The sequence below is a fragment of the Festucalex cinctus genome, chromosome 3 (assembly GCF_051991245.1).
Source record: "Festucalex cinctus isolate MCC-2025b chromosome 3, RoL_Fcin_1.0, whole genome shotgun sequence".
In the NCBI taxonomy this organism is placed as follows: Eukaryota; Metazoa; Chordata; class Actinopteri; order Syngnathiformes; family Syngnathidae; genus Festucalex; species Festucalex cinctus.
This window is the reverse complement of record NC_135413.1, coordinates 27,479,985-27,507,620: the sequence shown is the minus strand read 5'-3', so window position 1 is coordinate 27,507,620 and position 27,636 is coordinate 27,479,985. Positions and strand designations below refer to the sequence as shown.

The window sequence follows — 27,636 nt, the reverse complement described above, 5'->3', positions numbered from 1 at the left end:
TCTGTTTTTCCTGTTTATTATTTAGAAGCACCTCCGGGCTCTCAATCTGTACTGAAATAGGGATAAAAGTATCAAAGACTGGTAAGTACAAACGACTTCAGTAAAAGTAAAAACATACAGAGTGAAATGTCCTTACAAAAAAATACTGTACAATATATTTGACAAATTGGCAGACTCCAGTACAGTTCAATCGATATAAATAAACTAAGATGACTGGACTTGAATTGTGTGAACACGAACGTCCAACAGAGGTCGCTGTTTACTCCTCCAAGAGCTTCAAAGCTATTAACCCCACTGGCAAATGGCAATACTGTATTCTGCTCAAACCAAACTACTTCACACTATAAGTGTTTGTAGCCTTTGTTAGATTTTATTGTCAACGGCCACAACTCCATGTCACATAGAGTCAGAGATCCATGTCAGAGAGAGTTAGCCACTGCTTTTCAAATGAATCGGACCAAAACAACCTGAACACACGCTGATAAGACTTTACTGTACTGTCCCAGTTTATCGGTGTTCCCCTGTGGAATGTTTTTTATCCTCCCTCTCCTGAAACTGTGCGTAATATGAAACTGAGGATTTAAAAAAAAAAAAGTTCCTTAATAACAACTGTTTCTACTGTATTGTGATCAGAGGAGTCTGGTGTGTTAAAATAGAAAAGCCACACATGATGTGGGGCACATTTTCAAGGCCTAAATTATATTGTGTGGAAAAAGGTTAATCACGTTACAATGTATCATTTAAAAAACATGTGTTTTAATAATCTGTTTCAGGATCAAACTGTACACACTGAACAAATTGTACACCTTTCAAATTTTGCACCCAACACATATAGGTTTGATTGTTTCAGCGGAAGTCAAGTCATGTTTCACAGTTTTCTTTACAGTATTAATTTTAATCCAGCCCCACTAGCCTTATTGTGTTTACGTAAAATATGAATTAAGTGGCAAACTCCACCCGTTTTTATCCATCTGAAGCGGTGTCCATTTTGCCACTTGCTGTCCACTGAAAGTGACATCACAGTGCCTAACAGCTCACCTGACTAATGTTATATAACCAAAGCCAAAACAGGTGAGCTGTTATTGGTCGTTACCTGAGCCCTTAGACACTGTGATGTCATCTTAAGTTGACAGCAGGTGGCAAAATGGCCGCACCCTGAGATGGCTAAAAATGGCTGGATTTTTCTGCTTAATTCATATTCCACAAACACAATATTAATCAGAATGCCATGACTATAGTGGCTGCACATTATTGTAAATAATATTTTTGACATTCATGTTTTAGTAGGAATCTATAGGATACCACTTTTTTTCCAAGACCGATACCAGTAGTACTACTTGAGTAGTCGCTAATAGGATTATTGGCGGTGATAGTGGGCCCCAAAATTCAATTTTGCTTAGGGCTAAGGGCCCCATGGATGCTTGGTCCGGCACTGGCTGTCACTGTCAGTGGTTTGGCTCCTGGAGATGACGCGCGCGCCTATGCCGTGCGCGCGCACATAAAAGATGACCTGCGCTTCCACGCGCGCTCACACGCCTCCAGGCAGTCAATCGGTCACGCCGTGGAGGAGGCTGCACTCACACCGGACTCTTTGCGGTGGATCGTCACGCCGAGCCGCAACACTTGCTTGGTGGTCCTTGAACGCTGAAGTGGCTTTCGGGCTGGGGGGGGGGGCAAGCAGCTCGTCGTTCTGCGCGTGCGCGTGGTGGACGCCGAAAAGCGGGGGGTCCACAAATGAAAGCGGGGGGCGCGCTCGACTCGCTCTCAGGTGCACACGACGCAGCTGAGGATGCAGAAGTCACCCGTGGAAGATGCCAACTTCCTCTCCAGGTTCTTCTTTTGGTACGTTCCAACATTCTCGTGCGTGCTCACCCGTTACCTTGTTATGTGTATTATTCAATTTTCTTTAACCAAAGATAAATATGTATTAATTAAACAATTTTTAAGTTCTGCTAATCATTTTATATTTCATTTACAATAAGCCTATTATTTAATAACTTTAATAGCAAATAATAAATATGTTCCAATTAATCTTTTTTTTATTTTTCTACTGCAAAATCTATCAAAAATATGCCTCTTATGTACATTGCAAAGTTTGTGCTGTTGGTCAGTTGTTGTTGTTGTTTTTTTGTTTTGTTTTTTTTTGTTTGTTTTTTTTACATTTATGACACATATAAGTCTAAAACTAAAGAACAGTTCTATTTTTCTTTTTTTCTTGGAAAAAAAAACAGTTCTTAATATTATGTCAAAATTGTTATTTTTTTTCCCCATATTTTAATTTTAGTACAAGTGTAAAAAAAAAGTTACCCCATGATCATGAGGCAAAGGTTGTTGTTGTTGTTTTAAACGTTCTTATATTCATCTTGCTAATGTGGTACAAATTTATCAAACATTTATAGTTTTTGGTCATTCCTAAAATAAAAAGAAATAGGCCAGCATAAGAAGTTTCGACCCAAAATGTTTGTGCATAAGAAAATCTTTTAATTGCATGGGTCATTTTGACCTATTGCATGTTAAAAGCTAACTCAAACATAACCTAAAAACATCATAAAATAAAGAGAAAAAATACATGGCAAGAATAGCATACTGTCCAGTAGAAAAATAAAGACAAAATCTGTATTTTGTATGTATTTGAATGCATGAAATAGAAACAATAGGATTTTCACAATCATATTGCCAAGTCTTCTTTTCTAATAACTTACATGAAAAAAAAGACAAAAGGAAATGCAAAAAAAAGCACTGGCAGGTCCTTTCACGCTATTTTATTATTATTTTTTGGTCAACTTTTAGGTTTAATTTTTGTTGACAACTTTTTTTTTGACAAGGTTGTGTGTTTTTCCTCAGGTGGACATCTCCGCTGCTCAGGAAGGGCTTCAAGAAGAAGTTGGACCTCACTGACGTTTATAAAGCTCCTTCGTACGATCTCGCTGGGAACCTTTCCGAGCGGCTCGAAAGGTTTGAGGACGCCCTACAGCCTGTTTGACAATTTACATCCACATTTGTGTGTCCTAATTTGAACTCAAAAGTAGAGCATTGTCCGTCATTTTCACCTCAACATTAACGCCAAAGTGTTTGGGAGATTTATTTTTGTCCCCACGTGCGCCCTTTTCCCCCATACAGTGGCAAGATATCTTGCTTGCTTCCACTTAAAATACGGGCTGGCATTTGAACGCGCCCGGACATAAACTGAAGCTGTGTGTGCCAAACAAACATACTTTTTTTTTTCTTTTTCAATGCACCTTTAATGCTCTAATTTAACTTTTTTAAGGGGAAGTCGAGTTAACCTGGAAAACAGGTGAGCCTTGACGTTCGCAAGCTGAGCGCTTCGACACTGTGGTGTCGTTTTCAGTCAACAGAAAGTGGCAGAACAGGACAAAACGGTGGCCTTCACATTTGGTAGAAATCAGACAAAATGTCGAGGAAAGGTCTATCTTTTGAGTATAATTTACTCTCAATATGAATACACCTGTTCTATGAAGTTGTCGGGGGTTTGTTACACTAGTGAACAACAGCATCCTAGTCAAAGAAGCAGCCAAGAGGCCCTGGGGTCACTCTGGAGGAACTGCAGAAATCAGATGGCAGAATCTGTCCATCGGACAACTTTAACATAACACCAAATGGTGTAGAATTTGTGTTTTCATCACTGCGTGTGGGCCAAACGTGGCAAAAATGTTGATGACTTGCCATAAAACATACTGTAACTAATTCAACTCCACAAGGTCAAATCGTGACTGATTCAAAGGCAAATGTAGGATTTTAAACATTGTGGAGAAGGGCGGTTGCATAATAAGACCACAGTGTGTCCTTGACTCCCTGACACATCAAGCGGCCCCCGTGCCAACAAGAGCTAAAGACCTGACCTTTAAAAAAAAAAAAAAAAAAAGTGCACCGGTGAGTGATTGGCTTCATTATTTTGAGCCGGCAACGTAGTAAAAAGGCTTCTGGGAACGTGAACTTTATCTTCTATTAAAAGCTGCACATCACTCGCTCGGGTCGAGAAAAACACTTGATGAAAGAGCTGGAAGGCACGGACAAGTAGTAAGACAGACAGGAAATGAAAAGTCAAGAAAATGTGTGGAGTTTGTTTGCCGTGATCGCTGCTCTTCTCGGAAGGTTGAAAACAGACTGTGGCCAATCATGTTTGTCATGGCAAATCAATTTATTTTTATTTTTTATTTTTTATTTTTTTACCTAACATCGTCTTTTTGTCAGCAAAATAGTGTTTCAAAAGAGTGATAGATAGCAAAACTGCATATCACAGTTGGTTACTGTACACAAAATCATTTTATTGACATCATCCAGCCTTTAAACTATTACATTTTTCTTTCCTAATCTAATGTTTTCTTTGACAAATAGTTCTTTTGAGGCCACACCATCTTTTATAGCCCAATATAGCTTTTCTTTGAGCAAATATTGTGTTTTCAATCATGGACGCATGTTGGACACTGCCACTTTGTTGGCCAAGTAGGTCATTTCGTGACAATAGATAGCATTTTGTGGGATGAAGAATAGCATTTATGTAGTAAACCTTGTGCACAAACCATGCATTTGTGTAGCTAAATATGTTTTTTTGTGGCAAAGATGGCATTGTTGGAGGGTTTTATGAAAGACGTTGGAGTACATTTGAGCAGCTCTGTTATAATAAGCTCCATCGTATTCGTTTCCAAACGTGGAGTTCATCCTTGAGGTGCTCAATGAGCTGGAGTCTCACAAGACTTAAACTCGGAGGGACATTTAGCATTGTTGCGCGTCCAGTCATTCTTCTTCCTGGCAGTATAAATCTATCCAAACACTTTTGTCCTCCTTTTAATCGCGCTTACTGTTCACGCTGATGTCCTTCTGTCGTCTTTTCATGCTGTCACTCAGCATGTCAGTCTGCTTCCAAGTGAGCCCCACTGAACAAAGATGCTTCTTTGACTTTTTTTTCCCATCTCTCTTTCTCTCTGCTTGTGGGAAGCCAATACAAGTGTGATGTAACAAGGACAACACAGCTAACGCTAATAAAAGTAGAGATTTACTTCAAGTTCCAGCAAATTTTGGAGGGTCAGAAACTAATATGTTCTTTTGGTGTCTGACATAACACGTGTTGTTGTTTTGTCCATGCAGAGAATGGGACAGGGAGGTGGTCTCGGCCAAGAACAAGCCCAGTCTGATGCGAGCACTGGCACGATGCTTCCTCTGCCCCTTTGCCTTTTTTGGGGTCCTCCTCTACTTCGGGGTGAGCCTTCTTCTTTCTTTATGCATTCACAGTGCGTAAAGGAGACATATGATGTCTTTTAATGCTTGTATACAAATCGTTGTGTGTCCGGGGTGCCTGCCAGCCCGTTAAAGTGAGAAATTTAACAAGGTTTAGTTGACTATTTGTGAGAATCTGCCTGTGAGCGAGACCTTCTTCATTTTGACCGATTGGGACGTACGTATAAGTGCAGTTAATTTTCATAAAAACCTTAGTTTCTCTGTGCATGCTGGGTGAGGATCTGCCATTTTCAAGTTACGGGCAGACTACATGGAAACACAACCATGTCAAAAGAGAGCTGTGGTATTACCACATACTCAAATGGCAATTTTCATAATTAAGCTAGATACCTACAGTATTCTCCTTTTTTTTTTTTTTTCCCGAAATTTTAAATCATTCACTAGGTTTCTGTGACAATCTTTAGTCAGACTATACAAAAGATGAAGAATTATAGTAAACTTCAACCTTTGTTTTTTTAGCCTGTCAAGCGTGGCACCGTCGTGTCGAGGAGGATTTGATGATGAATGACGCTAGAATCCGTTTGTTCTCGTCTCAACGTCTTGCTCTTTTCTCACAGGAGGCCTCCAAAACTGTGCAGCCTCAGCTGCTGGGCCGCATCATCGCCTCCTTCGACCCCTTCCACGAGCCGGAGCGCAGCCAGGGCTACTTCCTGGCACTTGGCCTCTGCCTGCTCTTCACTGCGCGCTTCCTGCTCCTGCAGCCGGCCATCTTTGGCCTGCATCACCTGGGCATGCAGATCCGCATCGCCCTCTTCAGCCTCATCTATAAGAAGGTGAGAGTGCTGGGTTTGGCAGCAACCGTTTTAAATCAAATTTGATACATAAACAAAGCTTGGTCTGGCCGCTGGATGGAAGATGCCAGAAGGACGAGGCCATCACAGACGTAAAATTTGGTCAAGATCTGACCTTGTAGAGTTGAGTTACTAGAGCTTCCTGTTTTATGTCAAATCTTCTCATTTGGTGCCTTCTTCCTCTCACACCAAATGGCAAATATGTCAAAATTTGTGATGTAGCTTCATCCATCTGTCTTGTTCTATATTCTTCGAATTTGGTAGCAATTGTGCAAAATTTTGAGGACAAGTTTGTCTTTATAGGGTCCCTCCAAATGGTCCTTAATTGTCTACTTGGAACAAAATGGCAGGATTCCTATGTGTTTCTTGAGACTTTTTTGGGAGGGGGTTGTTTCTTGTCGATTCATGATAGCCATCCCATCCAATTTTCATGTACCTAATGTGTCTTTGAAATGTTTGCATGTGATTGTTTTTCTGTGATAAGATGTGCCGCACCAGAACAAGACAACCCAGCTGATAAGATTGTAAACTCTTTGCATTGTTAATCCACATGCAGCAATTCATCACTGTGTTCTGACCAAACATTCCTACAAAACCCAGCCAGTCTGCGAACAGTCTCCTAACTTGAACCCGTTGTCGTGTCTTATTTTGTGCAGACCCTGAAGCTGTCTAGTCGGGTCTTGGATAAAATTAGCACGGGTCAGCTGGTGAGTCTGATGTCGGCCCACCTCAACAAGCTGGACGAGGTGAGCATACCGCTGAAAAGATACAAATCAACAATACATACAGTGGCACTTTGACTAAGCCACAAATCCCCCAAAATTCTGGCCAATCAGAGTGCAGCACATCCAGATGAAAATCCACATGGTTAACCAGAAGGCTTGAAGGGAATTTTTGTTTCCAAACCCCCCCCCAAAAAAACTATATCTGATATACGGATGAATCACAATAGATGTTTGACAATAAACAAACAAACACAATCGTGCACCTATTGGGCGTCAGAGATGTGAAAACCCACATCTGCCGATGATGCAACAACATAGCTGCAGGGTTGAGGGCAGCGATGTCTCAGGGACACGTTGAATGTGGAAGCACTCTGAAACCCGCTGACATACAATTAGCACCTGCCTTCAATGTGGTTGTTTGAGGGATTATATGTGTGTGCTGAGGTGAGGGGTTGTGAACCTGGTCATGCTCCTGGGGGAAAGACCAGGATTATTTATATTTTTTCACACCAAGCCTGCACATGGGACTTCTAGGAAGAAGGTTAGGGTTAGTTTGTTGTTTGCTTGTTTCACTCTTAACATGCTATCTATCTAATATACTCTACATATATAATATATAAGTCTGCCTTTACAAAGATAATAATGCTCAGCTTTGAGCTCACTTTTTAATTCAACATTACCTGTATGTTTATTATTGTTTCATTTGTGGATTTTCATCAAACTTAAACTTATGAAACCACATGATTTAGGTAAATAAATGAACTCAAATGCCTTGGTGGAGGTAATAGTGTTATAAGGCTCCTTGTCCGTGTTTGTGTGTTTGTAGAGCCTGGGCCTGGCGCACTTTGTGTGGATCACACCCCTGCAGTGCATCCTGTGCGTGGGTTTGATCTGGGAACTGATCGAGGTGAATGGCTTCTGCGCGCTGGCGGCTCTCACGCTGCTCGGCATCGTCCAGGCCTGCCTTGCGCAGAAGATGGGACCTCACCGGTAGGGCAACACGACACATCGCATGCATCACACAAGTGGCATTTTGATGATGCCCTGTTTTATGGTCCTTGTGAAGTGTTGGGGTACCCAAACATCCTCAATGTAGTCAATCTCTTTTGGTTACCCTGAGATGAAATAAATGAGAATGTGGTAGAAAAGTTCTGTTTGTTTTTCTTCAGTAGTTCAATTGAAAAAGTCATAGTGGTTCCTTGACTTAATGGACCTATAAGTTTTACTTGTTTACTTGTTTTACTTTACTTGAAATGAATTGAAATGTGATTAATCAGTGAACGTTTTAGACCGTATTTTAATTTATTGAGTATGTCGTGGTAACGTTTATGATCGATTGGTTTCCTAGGGTTAAGCGAGCAGGGATGATCAACCGCCGCCTGGCACTAACTTCGGAGATCGTGGAGAACATCCACTCAGTGAAGGCGTACGGCTGGGAGGAGGTGATGGAAACCATCATCAAAAGTATCAGACAGTAAGAAAAGCAAACCACAGATAGACAAGAATTTCCGTTTATATTTTATGCATGAATATTTTTCCTACAAAGTAAATGTTTCTCCTTTTTATGGTAATTGTAAGATTTTCTTACGCTACCTGACGATGCCTATTTGAAATTTTAAGTTAATTTGGTATTGTTTTATTTAATATTTCAAACAAAAAATACACCATGAAAATATAACAAAGTAAAAATAACTTTCGCAGAGTACTTGACTTTACACTGCAAAAAATAATCATGTTCTGTTGACAATTTCAGAATGTACGCTCTTCTCTGCATATAAATGTAAGCAATAAACTTTTAAAACTCATTACACCAAAATGACATGTTCCGTATAGTGTGCCTCAATTATCTTAATTGATTATTATTACCTCATCAATCATAATACATCACAAACAAGATAAGAAATCAACAGAAGTGTTTTTATAACACCATAATTTGCACCGCACATTGTATTTTATTTATTATTATTTATTTAACTTTGTTAGACCTTTCCACTCTCTAAAAATAATTTGTGGTTTTCTTCATAGAAAAACTCACGGAAACAAAACACTTGGATACATTGATTGTCCTAAACCATCACCACAAGTTATGTCAACAGAAATGTGCTAATAATGCCATAATTAGCATCATGTAACATTTTATTTTAGTCATAATTATCATTTTTTAGCATTGGTCTAATATGAAACAGCTAATTATCATCCATCCTCTTCTTCTTTAGGGATGAGGTAACACTGACGAGGAAGATTGGCTCTCTGCGCTACTTCTACAGCGCTGCCTACTTCTTCTCCGCCATCCTGGTGATCGTGTCCGCCATTGTGCCGCACGCGCTCGGCAAAGGCATCATCCTGCGGCGTATTTTCACCACCGCGTCCTACTGCATGGTACTGCGCATGACGCTAACCCGACAGCTGCCCGGCTCCATCCAGATGTGGTACGACACTTTGGCCCTGGTCAAAAAGATCGAGGTGGGCCGTCATCCTTGTGCTAGTCCCTTGTAAAAAAAATAATAATAATAATAATAAAAAAAATGGCGTCCTCATTTGTTGTGTGTTGTTTTTTTTGGCCTGATTTAGGATTTCTTGATGAAGGAGGAGTATCGCGTACTGGAGTACAACTTGACCACCACTGAGCTAGAACTCATAAATGTCTCTGCTTCTTGGGACGAGGTGAGACAACTGTGTTTACATCCCCTTCAAGGGAAAAAAAAATGACTGCCCCAAATAAGCAAAAATAGATGCAGACCTCAAATAATTACAAACAAATCGATGCTTCCCACAAATAATAAAACAGTGTATGTCTCCTCTCAAATGCCCCCTCAAATATGCTTCTCACAAGTAAAGAAATTAAACACCTTACACAAAAATAATGAAAAACTGTAGTCTAATGATACATACAATACATGGCTCCCTCAAATATTAACTCATTCACTGTAGCCATTTTCACTGAAGCAAACCCTCCTGTTTTGCTGGATTTTGACTGATTTTGATTTGATGCATCAGGGGGAAAAAAAAGTATATTTCTATCGATCTGTTTCCGTTTTGCAGCAATTAGCAGATTAGAGTATAGCTCAGTTTCATTATTATTCACGAATCTGTTTAAAACAATGGGGAAAACAGCTTGTTGCAACATGGCCCTGGTTGATGTCTCATACTCTGCTGCCACCTGCTGGCCATTTTTGTAATAACTACCATTGCTTCAACCATTATCTTCAGTTCAGAGGCTGCATCAAAGCCTTCTGTATGCTCTAGCATGGAAAACAAAACAAAACAAAACAAAGCGTATAAATACGTCTTTGGGACACTGGTGATATTTAAAATAGAACATATTTATACGTTTTTGGGAGCAAATGAATTAATTGTAAATTTATGCCTCAAAAAAAAAAAAAAAACACAACATCACACTCAAATACTGTAATGGGAAATTAACACGTCATCAAATATTACGAAAAAGTAAATGCCTCCCTCAAGTCATAAAAATGAAATGTCTCCCTTGCCACCCTTTTCCCAACAGAAGAAAAGCTGGTAGTCAGTTTTCAAAGAAGCTACTGTTTACACATGGCCATTTGAACTCTGTAGCAAACCAAAACAGCAGCACTGGGCAAGGCACGTAAACACTCAAGTCTTGGCTCCACCAATGGAGTGGTCACCAGCCCATGTAAGGGCACATAAACAAGCACTGACACTTACATTTACACTTATGGCCAATTTCAATCAATTTACCATGCATGTCATGTATGGTTTTGAAATGTGGTAGGAGAAACAAACACAAGCATATGGCGATCATTGCAAAGTTTACACAGGAAGGCGGGAGCCCATTTTCAAACCACCATTCTCCCCAGCTTTAACATAATATTATCAAAATGCTTCTCTCTAGCTACTAGTGTTCTGAATGAAAGTGTTTTTGTGGCTGTAGGGCATCGTCGAGCTCTTTGAGAAGATCAAGCAGGAGAACAAAGCAAGCGGTCATCCCAACGGCGGCCTTTTCTTCACCAACCTCTACGTGACGCCCGTGCTGAAGAACATCAGCCTGTACCTGGAGAAGGGGAAGATGTTGGCGGTGGCCGGATCCACAGGCTCCGGAAAGGTGCGTTGCCGTGTTCATCTAATCTACCTTGTGCCTTCACAATCCGTCATATTGGCTGATGTAACTGAAAGTATAAAATAGAATTATTTACAATCCACAACATCACCATTTCTCCATCCCCTGACCCCGTGACCCATTATTTCAAAATGGCTGCTTCAGAGGATCCTTAAGAACATCATGTCGTTCCTACAGAGTTCACTCCTCATGTTGATCCTGGGAGAGCTGATGCCGTCCGAGGGTAAAATCCGGCACAGCGGCCGCGTGTCCTTCTCCTCACAGACCTCCTGGATCATGCCGGGCACCATCCGTGACAACATCCTGTTTGGTCTCACCTACGACGAGTACCGATACACCTCCGTCATCAAGGCCTGCCAGCTGGAGGAGGTGTGTACCAAGAAAATGGTCTTTTAGTGTAAAACAACTCAGAAATATTGGTCAAATCCTTTACTTGGGTCAAAAAATTGGTTCATTTTGTATAAAACAACCCAGAAAGTTGGGTCAAGTTGACCCATAAAGTGGATCGGTCCATTTTTGATCCATAATTAGGTTACTTTTGACCCAACTGTTTTTACAGTGTACTGCCTTTTTTTGTCGCCCGCCTAAGTGACAATGACCTGACAATTTTTCAGCTTCAGATGTAGTAACAGAGTCAAAACAGAGGCGGGATACTACATTTTTCATTTCGAGCATCTGGGAGGCTTCAGAAATGTTGTGCACACAAAATATCATCGCTCGCACACACACACTCTCATAAGCCTGATTGTTGAGTGAAGACCCCTCAGTGGAATAAGGTCCACTCTGTTACCGTGGAAACATGCAGTTCTGTCACTGGGATGTAATCTGAGCAGGTTGCTCCTCCATAATGGACGGGACAACATGGTAGACACGAATGAGCAGTGTCTGTTGTAGTTACTTCAATGATGCCTTTTTTAATTTGTAATTTTTTGCTATATTTTCAGTTTCAACTGCTGGGACGCACACAAAAAATATAAATTAAAATATTTAGAATGATCTCTTATTTGAGAAAATTTACAAGCAGAGAAATAGTTCAAATCTAATTTTATGGCCATACTTATTCCAGAAATGTTAATTTTTACTATTTTATTTAATTCATTTGCCTTTTTCAGTTTGACAGTTTGTGTTTTTACAGGTAGAGAAAAATTTAATGTACTGTAACTTGTGTAACTTTATTTAATTTGGATTAATTTGCTGTATTATTTAGAAATATACAAACATGTTTTCACAGGTATAGAAAAAAGTCAGATATCTAAATTGTGACATATTTAATTTGTGGATCTTGCTTTTTTTTTTAACAATAATTAACAATTTAACAATTATAACACTTTCTTTTATTTTTTTGACATTTTTTGTTCATTTAAAAATAAAATAAAATATTACATTTTTGACCTTTTAATTTCAGTTTCTTTTACCACTAGTCTTTAAACATGCTATTATAGTGTTTCTTCTCATAACAGATACAGTTTTGTATATACAGTATGCAGTGTATTGGGTAAAATGCCTGGTTAGGAACCCGTTTGGGAATTTTTATCTTGATTTCAGTTTTAGGTTTGACATTACGAAATCGATAGATGAGATGTTTGTTTTGGCTGTGAGCAGAGAAGATCAGCGTTTCACGGCCACGCCACATTGGCTGTGGCGCTGAGTGCACTTTAAGGTGTTTTGCTCCCAAACACGTGCTGTTGCCACAGCAAACAAACGCAGTGTGCACTGTCCACACGGCCCTGCGACCACCGGCGGCCATCTTGTTCCCTCTGGATGGTGTCAGTGTGACAAAAACAAGACAAATGCAGACAAAACATGTGACGTGACAGCCAACTGACGTCACATCGACGATGCTCTCAATGTTTTCATAGAAAGTGAAGACTTATCTTTTCAACTATCGATATCTTACGTCAGGTTATACTTGTATCAGAAAAAGGTTGGCAAAATTTAAGTAGCCATTTTGGAGGAAGTCTCTCGTACTTTGCTGAACTGCAGTGAGGGAATTCACTCAAAATGGGCCACATGAAATTGCCACATTTTTTCCACGTACGGTGTGCGCCAACTATAATAATTTAGGTGTCAAGGTTTAAATGATTATTTGAGGATTCCCGAGTAGTTAGAAAATACTTTGACTAGTTTGATCATGAAATTAGGTGATATAAGAGAATGCACGAAAAAAAAAGTCTCTGGGAACGAACTCTGCTGGAATTAAATAGGAAGTCAGCCGTTTTGTTTTAAAGCAGCCGTTTTTTAGGGCAATTACAGGGCTATTTTCCATGTTTTGCATTGTTTTTCTTGAATGCTTAGGCCCACTCCAACTGCTGATGCTGTACAATAGTTTAATGTTAGTCATAAATGCGGTATATTTGGAGAGGTAAGAATTTTTGACATCTCTGTCATTGTGGCTTGAAACCGTTTTCATTTTAAGATGTTATAAATTAGGTTGAAGAAAGAAAAAGGGTGTTTCCATGGCAACCATGTGACGCAATAGCGACAACTCTTTGGTCCTGCCTATTGTTGCCCCCGAAAGCAGCAGACAGACCCCCACGGGTGGTCTCCCCCGTTGTAAAGTCCCAAAAGCCAGCCTCTCTGCACAGCTACTTTATGTTGCTTGTTTTTACGAGTGGAGTGTGATAACGAGCTGTTAAACCCACTGTTAACTTGCTCTCTCATGCGATGCCGTCAGGAGTGCGGACGGAAGTCCCGCTTCCAAAAGGTAGGTTTAACCCTCACCGCAACTTTGATGATATCATCTTTCCATCATCAATAATGTCTGCATCACTCGTGCTCATACGTCTGACGTCCTGTTGTTGCCCTACCCATGTTTGTTTTGTTTTTGGAACACAGAGGAAAAAATGTTAATTAAAATGTGAGTCAGAGTTTAGTTAATTAAAAATAGCTGAAAGAGGGTCGGGCGGCATGGTAGTTGAGTGGTAAGCACGTCCGCCTCCTAGTACTGAGGACTTAGGTTCGAGTCCAGGCTCCGGCCTTCCTGGGTGGAGTTTGCATGTTCTCCCCGTGCCCGCGTGGTTCTTCTCCGGGTACTCCGGTCTCCTCCCACATTCCAAAGACATGTATGGCAGGTTAATTGGGCGCTCCGAATTGTCCCTACGTGTGCTTGTGAGTGTGGATGGTTGTTCGTCTCTGTGTGCCCTGCGGTTGGCTGGCAACCACTCCAGGGTGTACCTACTGCCCTACTGCCCAAAGCCAGCTGAGATAGGCTCCAGCACTCCCCGCGACCCTTGTGAGGAATAAGCGGTCAAGAAGATGGATGGATAGCTGAAAACGGGTCAATTTGACTGTCAATATATCACAATTGTTAAGAGACATTGCCTAGTGAAATCAAGAGTAATTTCATTTTTTATTTGTGGATTTGAGTATTTAGGTTGTTCAATAAACAGCAAAAGTGCACAGCCCGAATGCAAGGGCCATAGTTGCTTCATTTTTTTAATTTTATTTTTTAATTTATTTAGTTATTTATTTTTTAACTTGAGTGGTAGCGTATCCGAATTTGCTCGTACCACAAAACAAACCAAAACATCGACCAAGTGATTGGTCAATTGAAATATTCGTTCTTGGGGCACTTGTAAGTCAAGTACACCACAGGATAATCACGATCATCTTGATACACATCTGACAATCATTTCCAACTTTGATTGAAAAAGGGAACTTTGACATGCATGTTCCTAGCTGGAATTCACAGTTTGCATACTGCCCTTCATGTATTTTCTAATTTTTGTTAATAAGCACCGCTAGACATGTTAAAAAAGCCACTATGGGAGTGTTGTACGGTGTTGTCACATATTGTTGTGCTTTTCTTTTCCCATAAACACTGCTTCATTTATGTTTGATGGTTTCACACACAGACTGAAGTGTTGCTTTCATTTCAGCGCTATCACAATGTACCAATAAACTGAACAAAGTATCTCAGAAAAAAATAAAACACTTTGTTAACTGTAGCTTAGGACGGTGATTTCATGATTTCATTATCAAATGTTGACAATTGTGATGATGTGCTGTGCCCGTGCAGGACTTTGCCTTACTGCCCGACAAGGACAAGACGCTGCTCGGCGAGGGAGGTGTGACCCTCAGCGGCGGTCAGAGGGCCCGTCTGGGCTTGGCCAGGTACTTCCTGTCTGTCTCATACTCACTTCCTGTTGTCGTTTTTAATGCATCTTCACAGCAGGTGGTATGTTTATATAGCTGATTTTTGCTGGAATATATTATCTACTGTGATAAATGGAGGGGGAGCAGGGTTTCACTTCCTGGAAACATTTGCACTAAAAGTGTTGTACAGTCACCAGTCTGCTGCTATCTGAAGTCTCATTAGTGTTTTATGGAGCCCATCAAATGTGTGTGTGTAGATTGCAACACTCTCACATTGTCATGCATTATTTATGGCCTTAATTTATTGCATCAAGTCTTCCTGGCTGGCGTCAAAGCCTCGTCACCATCAATGAGATTCATTTATTCCTGCAAAGAGGCTACCTGTCCTTTTATTTTTGTTTTCTTCCATGACAAATACAGCAACTTGTTTTTGTTTACATGTGTGGCTTTAGGGCGGTGTACAAAGATGCAGACCTGTACCTGCTGGACGCACCTTTCACACACTTGGACATCGTGACTGAGAAAGAGATTTTTGAGAAGTAAAGTATCACAAAATGATTCATAACTAATTCACACATTAAATATGATCATTTTGAAAGCACAGACTTTAATTTAGTTACAATTCACATTCTTTAGTCAGGGGACAGTGCAGAACAAAATTACAATTTCGTCCACGAAAATCTTTCATCATAATTTTCGCCACAAAATTTTTTTTTTGACAAAAATTAAACGAAAACTAAAATAGAAGCCATTCATTGAGACGATAACTAATTTAATAATTTCGTCAATGACTAAAACGAAAATAAAAACAACACAGTGATGAAAATTCACACAATCCAATCAGAAGGAATGAAACGCGGGTTGGAGAAATAATTATTAATTCATTCATTCATTAATGTTCAAACATTTTTACATTCATTGTGCAGCTGTAAGATTAATCTCAAGCAATTTAATTATTCACTTTTTTATTTCGGTGAAAACTAAGTTATATTATTGTCAGTTCAACATGTTTTTTTGAAACAATAAAGACACCAATGCATGAAATATGTCTTGCGTGTTACAAATTGCAGTTACAAATGGGTGTGTTATAATTTTCTGTATAAAAGTTTAAATGTATGCTGAAGGATATAGACTAAACTGTCAATTTAGTCGACTAAAATTTCTCTTTTGTTGTCGACTCAAATTGGATTAAAACGAAGATACAATCAGATGACTAAATTATGACTAAAACTTTAGCCGACTATAACTAAAATTAAATTAAAAGTCCTTGTCAAAATTAACACTGAAGGGCGGCACGGTGTTGGAGTGGTTCACACGTCCGCCTCCCAATACTGAGGACTCGCGTTCGAGTCCAGGCTTCGGCCTTAATGGGTGGAGTTTGCATATTCTCCCCGTGTCCACGTCGGTCTTCTCCGGGTACTCCAGTCTCCTCCCACATTCCAAAGACGTGCCCGGCAGGTTAATTGAGCGCTCCTATCTCAGCTGAGATAGGCTCCAGCGACCCTTGTGAGGAGCAAGTGGTTAAGAAAATGGATGGATCGATGGAAATTAACACTGATATTGATAAAACATCATTTTATACATTTTCTTTTGAATATAAATCATCTTTCGTTCAGCAAAATATCACGCGCTCATGCAGGCATATTTTGTCAGGTGCGTGTGCAATCTGATGTCGTCCAAGACTCGCATCGTAGTGACGAGCAAGCTGGAGCACTTGAAGCGCGCCGACCAGATCCTGCTGCTGCACAACGGCGACTGCTACTTCTACGGTAGCTTCTCGGAGCTCCAGGCGCAGCGGCCCGACTTCAGCTCGCTGCTGCTGGGCATGGAGGCGTACGACAACGTTAACGCCGAGCGCCGCGGCTCCATCCTCACCGAGACCCTCCGCAGGGTCTCCGTGGACGAGAGCGCCGGCTTCCGGGGCCCCGAGCCCAGGCGGCAGTCTTTCCGCCACCCGCCGCCGCCTCCCGTCATCAGTTGCCCCCAAGGCGGTTGCGACGGCTACCCGGAAAAGCGCAAGCAGTCGCTCATCCTCAACCCGCTGGCCGCCGCCCGCAAGTTCTCCTTCATCGGGCAGCAGAACGCCGGCGGGCCACCGCCTGCTTCCGTGGAGGACGCCGTGCGGGACCTGTCCGAGAGGAAGTTCTCCATGGTGCCCGAGGACGACCAGGTGGAGGAGGTGCTCCCCCGGGGGAACGTCTACCACCACGGACTGCCCCAACTGAGCGGGCAGCGCCGGCAGTCCGTGCTGGCGTTCATCACCGCCTCGCAAGGCCACGAGCGGCACGAGCAGATGCAGACCACCTTCCGGAAGAAACTCTCCATCACGCCGTCCCACTACGACCTGCCATCCGACTTGGACATCTACGCCCGACGCCTGTCCAAGGACAGCGTCTACGACATCAGTGAGGAGGTGGACGAAGAAGACATGGAGGTACCGTTTTGTGTGTTGTTGTTTTTTTTATCCATTTTCTCCACCGGATATCAAGAGGTTGTGGTTTATCGACAGCAATGCTTTGCGGACGAACGCGAGAACGCGTTTGAGACGACGTCGTGGAGCACCTACCTGCGCTACGTCACCACCAACAGAAGTTTAGTCTACGTCCTCATTTTCATCTTTTTGGTCTTTGTCATCGAGGTAATCATATCTCTAATCGTATCTACACATTCTATTTACGCATGAGAATTTATAACAGTCGAATATTTCTCTTGTCCTTTTCCTGACTTCAGGTTGCAGGTTCAGTCATTGGTATCTACCTCATTACCGAGTAAGTGTCCCCTTCCTCAAAACACTACAACACTGTGCACTAAAGTGTGACCTGTTCCTTAACCCTACCACTAACTATAAACTAACCAAAAAAAACTATAAAAAAAACTAAATTAGTTGAAAAAGTGACCATAAAATTTCTAGTCGTAGCAGAAAATATTCAAAAAGGAACTATAACTAAAAGAACCAAAAACAAAAGAAGAAATCCCCAAAAATTTCCATAAAATGTCCACAAAATTGCCAAAAATGTCAGAAAATTGGTATAAACAAATGTTTAAAAAAATAGACATAAAACATCAACAAAAAAAAGTCGACAGAAAATGACCATAATATGTTTAGAATATTGCCCAAAATTTGGCAGAAAGGCAGAAAAGTCTAAGATTGTATGAAAAAACTAAGTCTAAAAAAAATTACATAAAACACAGAAGAAAATGCATCTCTACGTAATGGATACTACATATTTTTTGTTGTAGTGCAGCTCTAATTAGCTCTCGGACCCTCGCTATATTAGACAAACACTAACACACTTCATTCTAAAGTTTAAATGTTACTCAGCTCCATACAGATTTGTTATTTATTTGGCGTGAAATGTCTCTTTTGACAATAAAAGGTTGTTGACCCCTCCATTATACATATACCTGATGTGAGTACACGTTGCCTTCTGCTATGCCACCAGCAAAATCTGGCGGGACGGCGCCAACCCGTCCTCTCCCAACTACATCAGCGAGCATCACCACAACGCCTCGTCGCCGCCCACCCACCTGGCCGTCATCGTGACGCCCACCAGCGCCTACTACATCATCTACATCTACGTGGCCACTTCGGAGAGCGTGCTGGCGCTGGGCTTCTTCCGGGGTCTGCCGCTGGTGCACACGCTGCTCACCGTCTCCAAGAGGCTGCACGACCAGATGCTCAGCTCCGTGCTGCGCGCCCCCATGGCGCTGCTCAACACCATGAAGACGGGCCGCATCATGAACAGATTCACCAAGGACATGGCCACCATCGACGACATGCTGCCTCTGGTGCTCTTCGATCTCATTCAGGTAACAATTGATAAGAGGAGCATACAACTAAGCCAGTGTTCCTAGGCATAATTTTTTTTTTTCCTCCAGCTGTCGGTGATCGTCTTGGGCGCCATCTTCACCGTGTCCATCATACGCCCGTACATCTTCATCGCCGCCATCCCACTGGCTGTCATCTTTGTCATCCTCAGGAAGTATTTCCTCAGGACGGGACAGCAACTCAAGCTGCTGGAGGCTGAAGGTGAAGATAGCGATTTGCTAGTATTGCAACAACAAACAAAACTTTTTTGTACTGTTGACCTAAAATAACAAATTACTGTTACCCGCTCTATCATGCTTTTTTAAGTTATCATTTTTTTGTAAAGTTTTTGGAGTACATGTATTTACTGTAATGCCCTCACGTATAGGAAAGGACAGCCACATTTGTTGATGCATTTTTAAAGAGTAGGACCACCAAAAAAAAACAAAAAACAAGTACAATTCTTGACAAGAATACTATGCAGCCCCACTACTCTAAATACGGTATTTTGGTTAATATTGCTTTAGTGGAATATGAGTTAAGCAGCAAAATCCAGCTGTTTTTATTCATCTCAGGGGGCGGCCATTTTGCCCATTAGCTGTCGACTGAAGATGACGTCACAGTTGCTCAGCCCTCGGGTAACAACCAATCACAGCTCAGCGTCAGAAAACAGATGTTCTCTCCATTCGACAGCAAGTGGCAAAATGGCCGCCCCCTGAGATGGATAAAAACGGCTGGATTTTGCTGCTTAAGTCATATTCCACAAATGAAATATTAATCAGAATGTCATGTTTAGACTAGTGAGGTCACATATAACATGATTTCTGGAAGTGAGCTGTGATTGGTTGCTACCTGAGACCTGAGCAACTGCGATGTCATTTTTACTCGACAACAAGTGGCAAAATGGCCGCCTTCTGATAGTGATAAAAACTGGTGGATTTTGCTGCTTAACTCATTCTACCCTAATGCCATATTAACCAAAATACTGTATTTAGACTAGTGGTGCTACATAGAACATTTTTGGGTGGTTGACTTTCCTTTACTGCCTGCAGAATGGGTAAAAAAAAAAAAAAAAAAAAGTTCTGTCTATTTCTCCAAATAGTTTGCCGTGATAAACGGGGATTCACTACATAAGAAGTGATTGTATTTGGATCAGGCAAGCAGTGAGCAGAGGAAGCGCGGTTGGGTTTGTTTGATGGGTGAGCTGTGTGGTCGAGTAGTAGAAAGAGAAAAACATGAGGGAGGAAGAGCAGAGATGAGCCGAGGGGGAAATGATGGAAGAGGTGACCACAGGAAGTCAGCCGGGGCTCTGTGTCACGGCGCAATAACATTGATAGGCGGTGACACAACAATCCCTGATGTGAGCTCACATTTAAACCACGTTTGACATTTTGGTCATTAGCATTTTTTTGGGGGGGCAGTTTAGCATTTGTCCTGTGTCACTGAAGCGAGCAGTTTCATCATTCTGGAATAGTTGGGGTTAGGATTTGGGTTGGGGGTTTAGGATTTAGGATTAGGGTTAAATATTAGGGTTGTGTTTAGGATTAGGGGTTAGGATTGCGATCATTGCGTGACATCCAGCTTCACACTGACCCAGTTCCATGATTGCTGTGTTGATGATACATTTTGGAGGGTTAGGGGGGGGGGGGGGGGGGGGGGGGTTGTTTCCTCTCTGAACGCAAGAAGAAAGTGAAACCGGGTGGAGAATCAGATCCTGCTGGACTTATGAGTGCTTCTAGGTTTGACAAAACAGAACCTGGTAATATCAAAGTGTTGAGTAGTTTTTAAAAGGATTCTGGCACAGAGCATGTTAACTTTAGTCTACTGATGGACAAGACCGATGTTTTTATCAAGGCCAATACCGATTATTAGCAGTCAGGGAGACCGATAACCCATATTTCAATCCGATATTCATTTGCAGTTAAGAGAGAAAATATTAGCATCAAAATTTAAGAAATTAAAATTTTCTTTAAACATATAAAGAATTGTTTAAATTATAACAAAAATTGCAGGGAGCTTCCAGGGACATCAGCATGCGTTATGCTAAATGAAAAAATAAGCAAGTAAAAAGTTTTCTACTGTAAATAAAGTTTACTAAAATTTCAACATATTTTTTCTTCAATAAGAAGTATTGGGATTTCCCAGTGTCAGCATCATTTTTATGAAGTGGACATTTAAATGAATCCATAAATGAAAAGTTCATTGTATCTCACTGAGCGACAAAATGCATGCGAATGTAGCTAATTTGGGCTTTGTAAAAGATTTCAAAAGATCTTTACAGACAGTGAAGGATTGTTTGAATATGTTTGAAATGTGTTTACAGGTAAAAACTGTCTGTGAACATCTCACAAATCCTGATAAAAACCCTAAATTCACTACCTTCGCAAGCATTCACCGCTCAGTGAGATACCAACCTTCAGATTCGTAAAAAGGCCGATGCCGATTTTTGGGTCAGCGCTACTGACACAGATACCACTCGGTGCTTTTTGGACATGCAGCTTGTCTGCCACGAGAGTTTTGAAAAAGCCGAGCCTGATGAGTGGCGCCGGCCGGGATGGGACGAAATGGGATTTCCTTCATCCCCATCCTGATGCTGGCAGTAGCGTGCCCGCCCAGAATAAGAACATCAATCACTCATGTTGGGTCCCCCCCAGAAGATCGACTCATTGTTAGCTGCGATTGTGCTCGCACCCCATGCTGCTGTTTGAAAACGGATTGACCTGCCCTCTTTTCCCAAATTGTCGTCGCAAATAGTCAAAGTGCTGTTTTCCACACAGCTCGCAGTACAATCTTCTCGCACGTCATCATCTCGCTGAAGGGCCTGTGGACCATCCGGGCGTTCGGGCGCCAGACGTACTTCGAGATGCTCTTCCACAAGGCGCTCAACACCCACACGGCCGCCTGGTTCCACTACCTGGCCACGTTGCGCTGGTTCCTCTTCCGCTGCGATGTCATCTTTGTACTCTTCTTCACCGCCGCCGCCTTCATCGCCGTGGGAACCAACCGTGAGTACATACTAAAAGTGGGATACACACATAACGATAAGACACCCCACAGCATGGGATAATCACTCTCACTACAAACCACACACCTCAGGATGCTGATGATAATCGCTCACCCTATACCACAGGATAATCACTCAACAACATGGGATAACACACCCTACCCCACATAATAATCACTCTTAACTTCTAATTATCACTCTGAACATCATTTGGCTAGTATTCACTCTATAGCACAGGATAATCCCTTTCAACATATCTTACACCACAAGATAATCATTCTTAGACGTTAGCATAACTCCACACCACAAGATGGCTGCACTGGTGAAAACCCACACAACAGGATAATCACTCACTGTACAACATTGGTAATCACCTAACACACCCCACCCCACGATATTCACTTTTAACTTATGATAATAACTCTGAACATCATTTGGTAATCATTCACCACAGGATAATCCCTTTTAACACACCTTTACCACAGTATAATCACTCTTAGTAGTTAGCACACTCCATACCACAAGATGGTCACCCTGGGGACAACCACACCACAGGATAATCCTTCTTAACACCACGATAGTCACATTTAACTTGTGATAATCACTCTTAACATCATTTGGTAATCATTCACCAAAGGATAATCCCTTTTAACATACCTTCACCACAGGATAATCACTCTTAGTTTACTCCATACCAAAAGATGGTCGCCCTGGGGACAACCCACACCACAGGATTATCACTCTCTTTACAATGTGGGATAATCGCCGAACACCCCACACCCCACATCGTACACCATGTTAACAGCCATGTGGTAATCGTTCACTCCACACCACAGGATAATCACCTCCCCACAACATGTGACGATGCCCACCTCTGATCACCTAACACACCCCACCCCGCATGATAATCACTCTTAACTTCTAATAATCACTCTGAAGATCGTTTGGTAATCATTGATCACAGGATAATCCCTTTGAACATACTTTACACCACAGCATGTTTTCTCCCAACACACCCACACCAAAGAATAATCACTCAGGATCATCTTTTGAGACAATGACTTTGTTCGCAGGGGATCGAAAATAGCTCAATTACTATAGGCCCGATTATCAGCATGTGTGTACTAACAGCTTGTTCCTAACATGATCTTTACTTCCTTCTGATGTAGTACAGCACAATAATAGACAATTAAGACCTTTTTTTTTTATATTGGAGCTCATTTGATTCCACGTCCTTCCTTAGTTGCTCCGCTGGGATCAATGAAGTTATCTCACAATCATTTGTGAACAATAGGGAACGACGTGTATCTGCGACCGTCAATAATACTGACGATGTCCTCAAAAGAATATTTCCACAGGGTGTGATGGGACTTATTGAGTCTTATCTGAACTCTGCAGCGCTACTGGATATAATGTCATAGCGCAGGAAGTGTGCGTGTGCGAGTGTTGGATTAAATGGAGCGGAAACACACAGACACATGCGTCATCTCATTGGCATGAAGTGTTTTTGTTGAACGTGCATTAAACGTTACTTAATGCGTGTGTCTCCACATGGCGACAGAGGACAAGCCGGGCGAGATCGGCATCATCGTGGCGCTGGCCATGCTCATCCTGGGAACCTTCCAGTGGGCCGTCATCACCAGCATCACCGTCGACGGCCTGGTACGCACGCATGACGATGACGTCATCAACCGGAACAAAACCGGACTCCGTTATTCCTCCTCCTCAGATGCGCTCGGTGGACCGAGTGTTCAAGTTCATCGACCTGCCGTCGGAGGAGGCGTCTGCGGGCAGGGCCGGCAAAGCGGGAGGCGACCTGGTCATCGACAACCCGCACGCGCAAGACTACTGGCCCAACCGAGGCCAAATGGACGTGAAGGGCCTCACCGTCAAGTACACGGAGGCCGGACGCGCCATCCTCAGCGACGTCAGCTTCTCGGTGGACGGCGGACACAGCGTCAGTCGGGATTTGAAGCCGGACTGCGACGTGGAAAACCCGGTCGAGCGCTAACGGGGTCACTCGTCCGTGTTTTCTAGGTTGGCCTCCTGGGTCGGACGGGTTCCGGGAAAAGCACCTTGCTGTCGGCCCTCCTGCGTCTGGCGTCCACCGACGGAGAAATCTCCGTGGACGGCGTCTCCTGGAGCTCTGTGTCGCTTCACACCTGGAGGAAGGCGTTCGGCGTTGTGCCGCAGGTACCCGCAGTAGTAGTGCATCGCGAGAGTCGGCGATTGTGATTTGTGATGTTTGTCAATTGCAGAAAGTTTTCATCCTAACCGGAAGCTTCCGGATGAACTTAGACCCGCACGGCCGCTACAGCGACGACGAGCTGTGGAGGGTCGCCGATGAGGTACGCGCGTGTACGGCGGCCGCCATTTTGAGATCACATTAGCATTAGCTTAGCATACGCGCGTGTGCTCGGCGATCAGGTGGGCCTGAAGTCTGTGATCGAGCAGTTCCCCGACAAGTTGGACTTCCAGCTGGAGGACGGCGGCAACGTGCTGAGCAACGGACACAAGCAGCTGATGTGTTTGGCTCGCTCCATCCTCAGCAAGGCTCGCATCCTGCTGCTGGACGAACCCTCGTCCTACCTCGACCCCATGTGAGTGAGTGACGGTCACCAGCTGATAGATAGATAGATAGAAAAATGGTTGTTTCTTACTGATAAAATTTGTTTTTGAGAACAATTCATAATTTAAACGAAACGAAAAGAAAATGAAACATACTGTTATAAGGATAAACAAACAACAATACATTTTATTGTTTACAGTCATTCATTTCAAAACAAAATATATATTTTTGAGAAAATTTGTTATTTGGGAGGAGTGGATTTATTATTTTACAATTTAAAAAAAATTAAAACAGTTGTATATTTCTGTAGATCATATAACAGTGACATAATTGTGGAAAAATCCTATATTTTAAAAGAAAAAGTTATATTTTTATTAAATGTAACATTTTTACAATTTAGAGCAAAAAGTATATTTTTGACAATTTTTGGTGGAGTCATTTATTTGAAACCTAGAAAAAAAATATAATTATGGAAGTTTTCAAAAATATTTTTGAGAACAAATTCTATAGATAGAGAACAAAAAATTGAGAACAAAATGAATATTTTGGACAAGAGAAAATTTTATTTTCATTTTTTTACTTTACATTTGAGAAATAAAAGTTTTTTTTCCATTTATAGACAGGTGCTTTTTTGTTGTTTTTTTGTTTTTTTCAAAGGACCATAAAGCAAGACCTTTTCAAAAAATAACCATGTATACAAAGGTGTTTTTTAATTCAAAACAAAACCAAAAAAAAAAACATGCATATAAAAAAAACGACCATGTATAGCAAGGCAGTTAAAAAAAAAGACCATTTATAAAGTAGTAAGGTTTTTTTTTTTGTTTTTTTTTAACGACCCTATATAGTTTTCCAAGCGACCATGTATAGTAAGGCCTTTTTAAAAAACATGTAAAATATGGTATTTTTTTCCTAAAAAACAAACAAAAAAAACAAAAAAAACAGGCGTTTAAAAAAAAACAAACGACCATTTATAGTTTGGCAGCTTAAAAAAAAAAATAAAAAAAAGACCATTTATAAAGTAGTAAGGTTTTTTTGGGGGGGGGGTTTTAACGACCCTATATAGTTTTCCAAGCGACCATGTATAGTAAGGCCTTTTAAAAAAACATGTAAAATATGGTATTTTTTTCCTAAAAAACAAAACAAAAAAAACAGGCGTTTAAAAAAAAACAAACGACCATTTATAGTTTGGCAGCTTAAAAAAAAAAAAAAAAAAAAAGACCATTTATAAACAGGCTTTTTTTTTTCAGGAAATCATTTGCTCACAAAAAGTTGTAAGCATATTTGAGGACAAATGGTAGGTATACTGTATTAAAGTGGGAGAAAAAAAGTTTCCCACATTTCTTGACGTGTCGTCTTTTGTTGCATTTTCAGAACGCTGCAGGTGCTCCGCAAGACGCTGAAGCAATCGTTCTCGGGTTGCACCGTCATCCTCTCCGAGCACCGACTCGAACCGCTGCTCGAGTGTCAGTCCTTCCTGGTGAGAGCCACGTCGTCCACAACATAAAAACCTTCTCTTCTTTTAGTCAAGCAAAAGTCTTATTATTTGACAACAAAGAGTATATTCTCCATGTGTATACATGTCAACAAAAGCTGTCTTTTTGAGGGCAAAAGTCATATGTTTGCCAACAAAGACTTGATTTGCTCTCTTCTGGCGCGCGCGCGTTTCCCAGATGATGTCGGGCAGCTCGATCAAGACGTACGAGAACCTCCACAAGCTGCTGAACGAGACGAGCCAGCTGAAGCAGGCCATGAGCCCGTCGGACCGCCTCCGCCTGGGCCCCACGCTGCACCGGCTCAACTCCACCAAGAGGGCGGCGCCGCCCTGCGCCAACATCGCCTCGCTGCCCGAGGAGGCCGAGGACGACGCGCTCGACACGCGACTCTAGCGCGCTCGCTATGGCGGCCGAGGGGAAAAAAAAAATAAAAAATGAACGCGAGTTTGAAGCACTTTAGAGACACGCTGAGGTACTCGGTCCAACGAAATGAACAATAAGAGCACAAGTTGCCAGTAATTCATTCAAAGTCGCAATAATTCTTTTTTTTTTTTAGTTGTGTTTTGTTTTTTGTAGTAGTCAGGTACCTGGATGCGGAACTGTGATGAAGCTTTGCTTTGTTCTTTCATAGGAAAAGAAATGTTCTAGAAATGTCTTTTTGTGCCATCAAATATATTTACAATAAAACGTTTTGAAATTCGCTGGTCCGCTTTCTATTTGCACACTAACACGTACCGTACACGGAGGCGTAGTTTGCCTTTAGGCAAGGCAGGTAATTGCTTGGGGCCCCGTTGCCAGCAGGGGCCCCCAGAGGGCCAACAGATTTGACACAAACCTCATATCCTTCATATTAGCAGAGTAGCAATGACGACTGAGTCAGGTGGGTTCATTTTTCACAAAAAAAAAAAAAAAAATATATATATATATATATATATATATAGTAAGGCTGATTATTTTTTATTTTTTCGTAAACGATCATGAATCGTCTCCGGGTACTCCGGTCTCCTCCCACATTCCAAAGACATGCATGGCAGGTTAATTGGGCGCTCCGAATTGTCCCTAGGTGTGTGTGTGAGTGTGGATGGTTGTTCGTCTCTGTGTGCCCTGCGATTGGTTGCCAACCAGTCCAGGGTGTCCCCCACCTACTGCCCAGAGCCAGCTGAGATAGGCTCACGCACCCCCCACGACCCTAGTGAGGAATAAGCGGTCAAGAAAATGGATGGATGGATGGATCATGAATCGTAGTAAAGCTTTTATATATATATATATATATATATATATATATATAAAATATAAAAAAAAGGCCATTAAACGAGCATGTAAGGCCTTTTTATTAAAGAAAAAAAACAAAAAACAGTAAGGCGCATAAAAAAACGACCATGTATAGTTTTTTTTTAAAATGACCATATATAGGAAGGTGTTTTTGTTTTTTTTAATGACCATGTATAGTAAGGCCTTTAAACGAGCATGTATAGTAAGGCCTTTAAAAAAAAACAAAAAAACGTATAAGTAAGGCGTTTTTATTTAAAAAAAAAAAACAAAACAACAGTAAGGCCCTTAAAAAAACGACCATGTATAGTAAGTTTTTTTAAAATGACCATATATAGGAAGTTTTGTTTTTTTTTTTTAATGACCATGTATAGTAAGGCCTTTAAACGAGCGTGTTTTTATTTAAAAGAACAAACAAACAAAAAACAGTAAGGCGCTTAAAAAAAAAACTATGTGTAGTAAGTTTTTTTTAAATGACCATATATAGGAAGGTGTCGTTTTTTTAAAGACCATGTATAGTAAGGCCTTAA

At 41.5% G+C, this 27,636-nt stretch overlaps 1 protein-coding gene across 1 annotated transcript; it reads left to right on the top strand.

Annotated features, from left to right (window-relative positions):
- The first annotated feature begins 97 nt into the window (after positions 1-97).
- cftr (CF transmembrane conductance regulator) lies at positions 98-26,537 on the top strand. Its single transcript, XM_077517261.1, has 26 exons — positions 98-1,842; positions 2,845-2,955; positions 5,107-5,218; positions 5,814-6,029; positions 6,704-6,793; positions 7,599-7,762; positions 8,121-8,246; positions 8,989-9,235; positions 9,344-9,436; positions 10,683-10,853; positions 11,046-11,237; positions 14,887-14,981; positions 15,416-15,502; positions 16,617-17,397; positions 17,473-17,601; positions 17,694-17,731; positions 18,407-18,773; positions 18,843-18,993; positions 21,549-21,776; positions 23,337-23,437; positions 23,505-23,732; positions 23,813-23,968; positions 24,034-24,123; positions 24,203-24,375; positions 25,716-25,821; positions 26,015-26,537. Exons 1-26 carry the CDS (start codon positions 1,790-1,792, stop codon positions 26,228-26,230), a joined length of 4,521 nt encoding a protein of 1,506 aa, XP_077373387.1. The 5' UTR covers positions 98-1,789; the 3' UTR covers positions 26,231-26,537.
- The last annotated feature ends 1,099 nt before the right edge of the window (positions 26,538-27,636 follow it).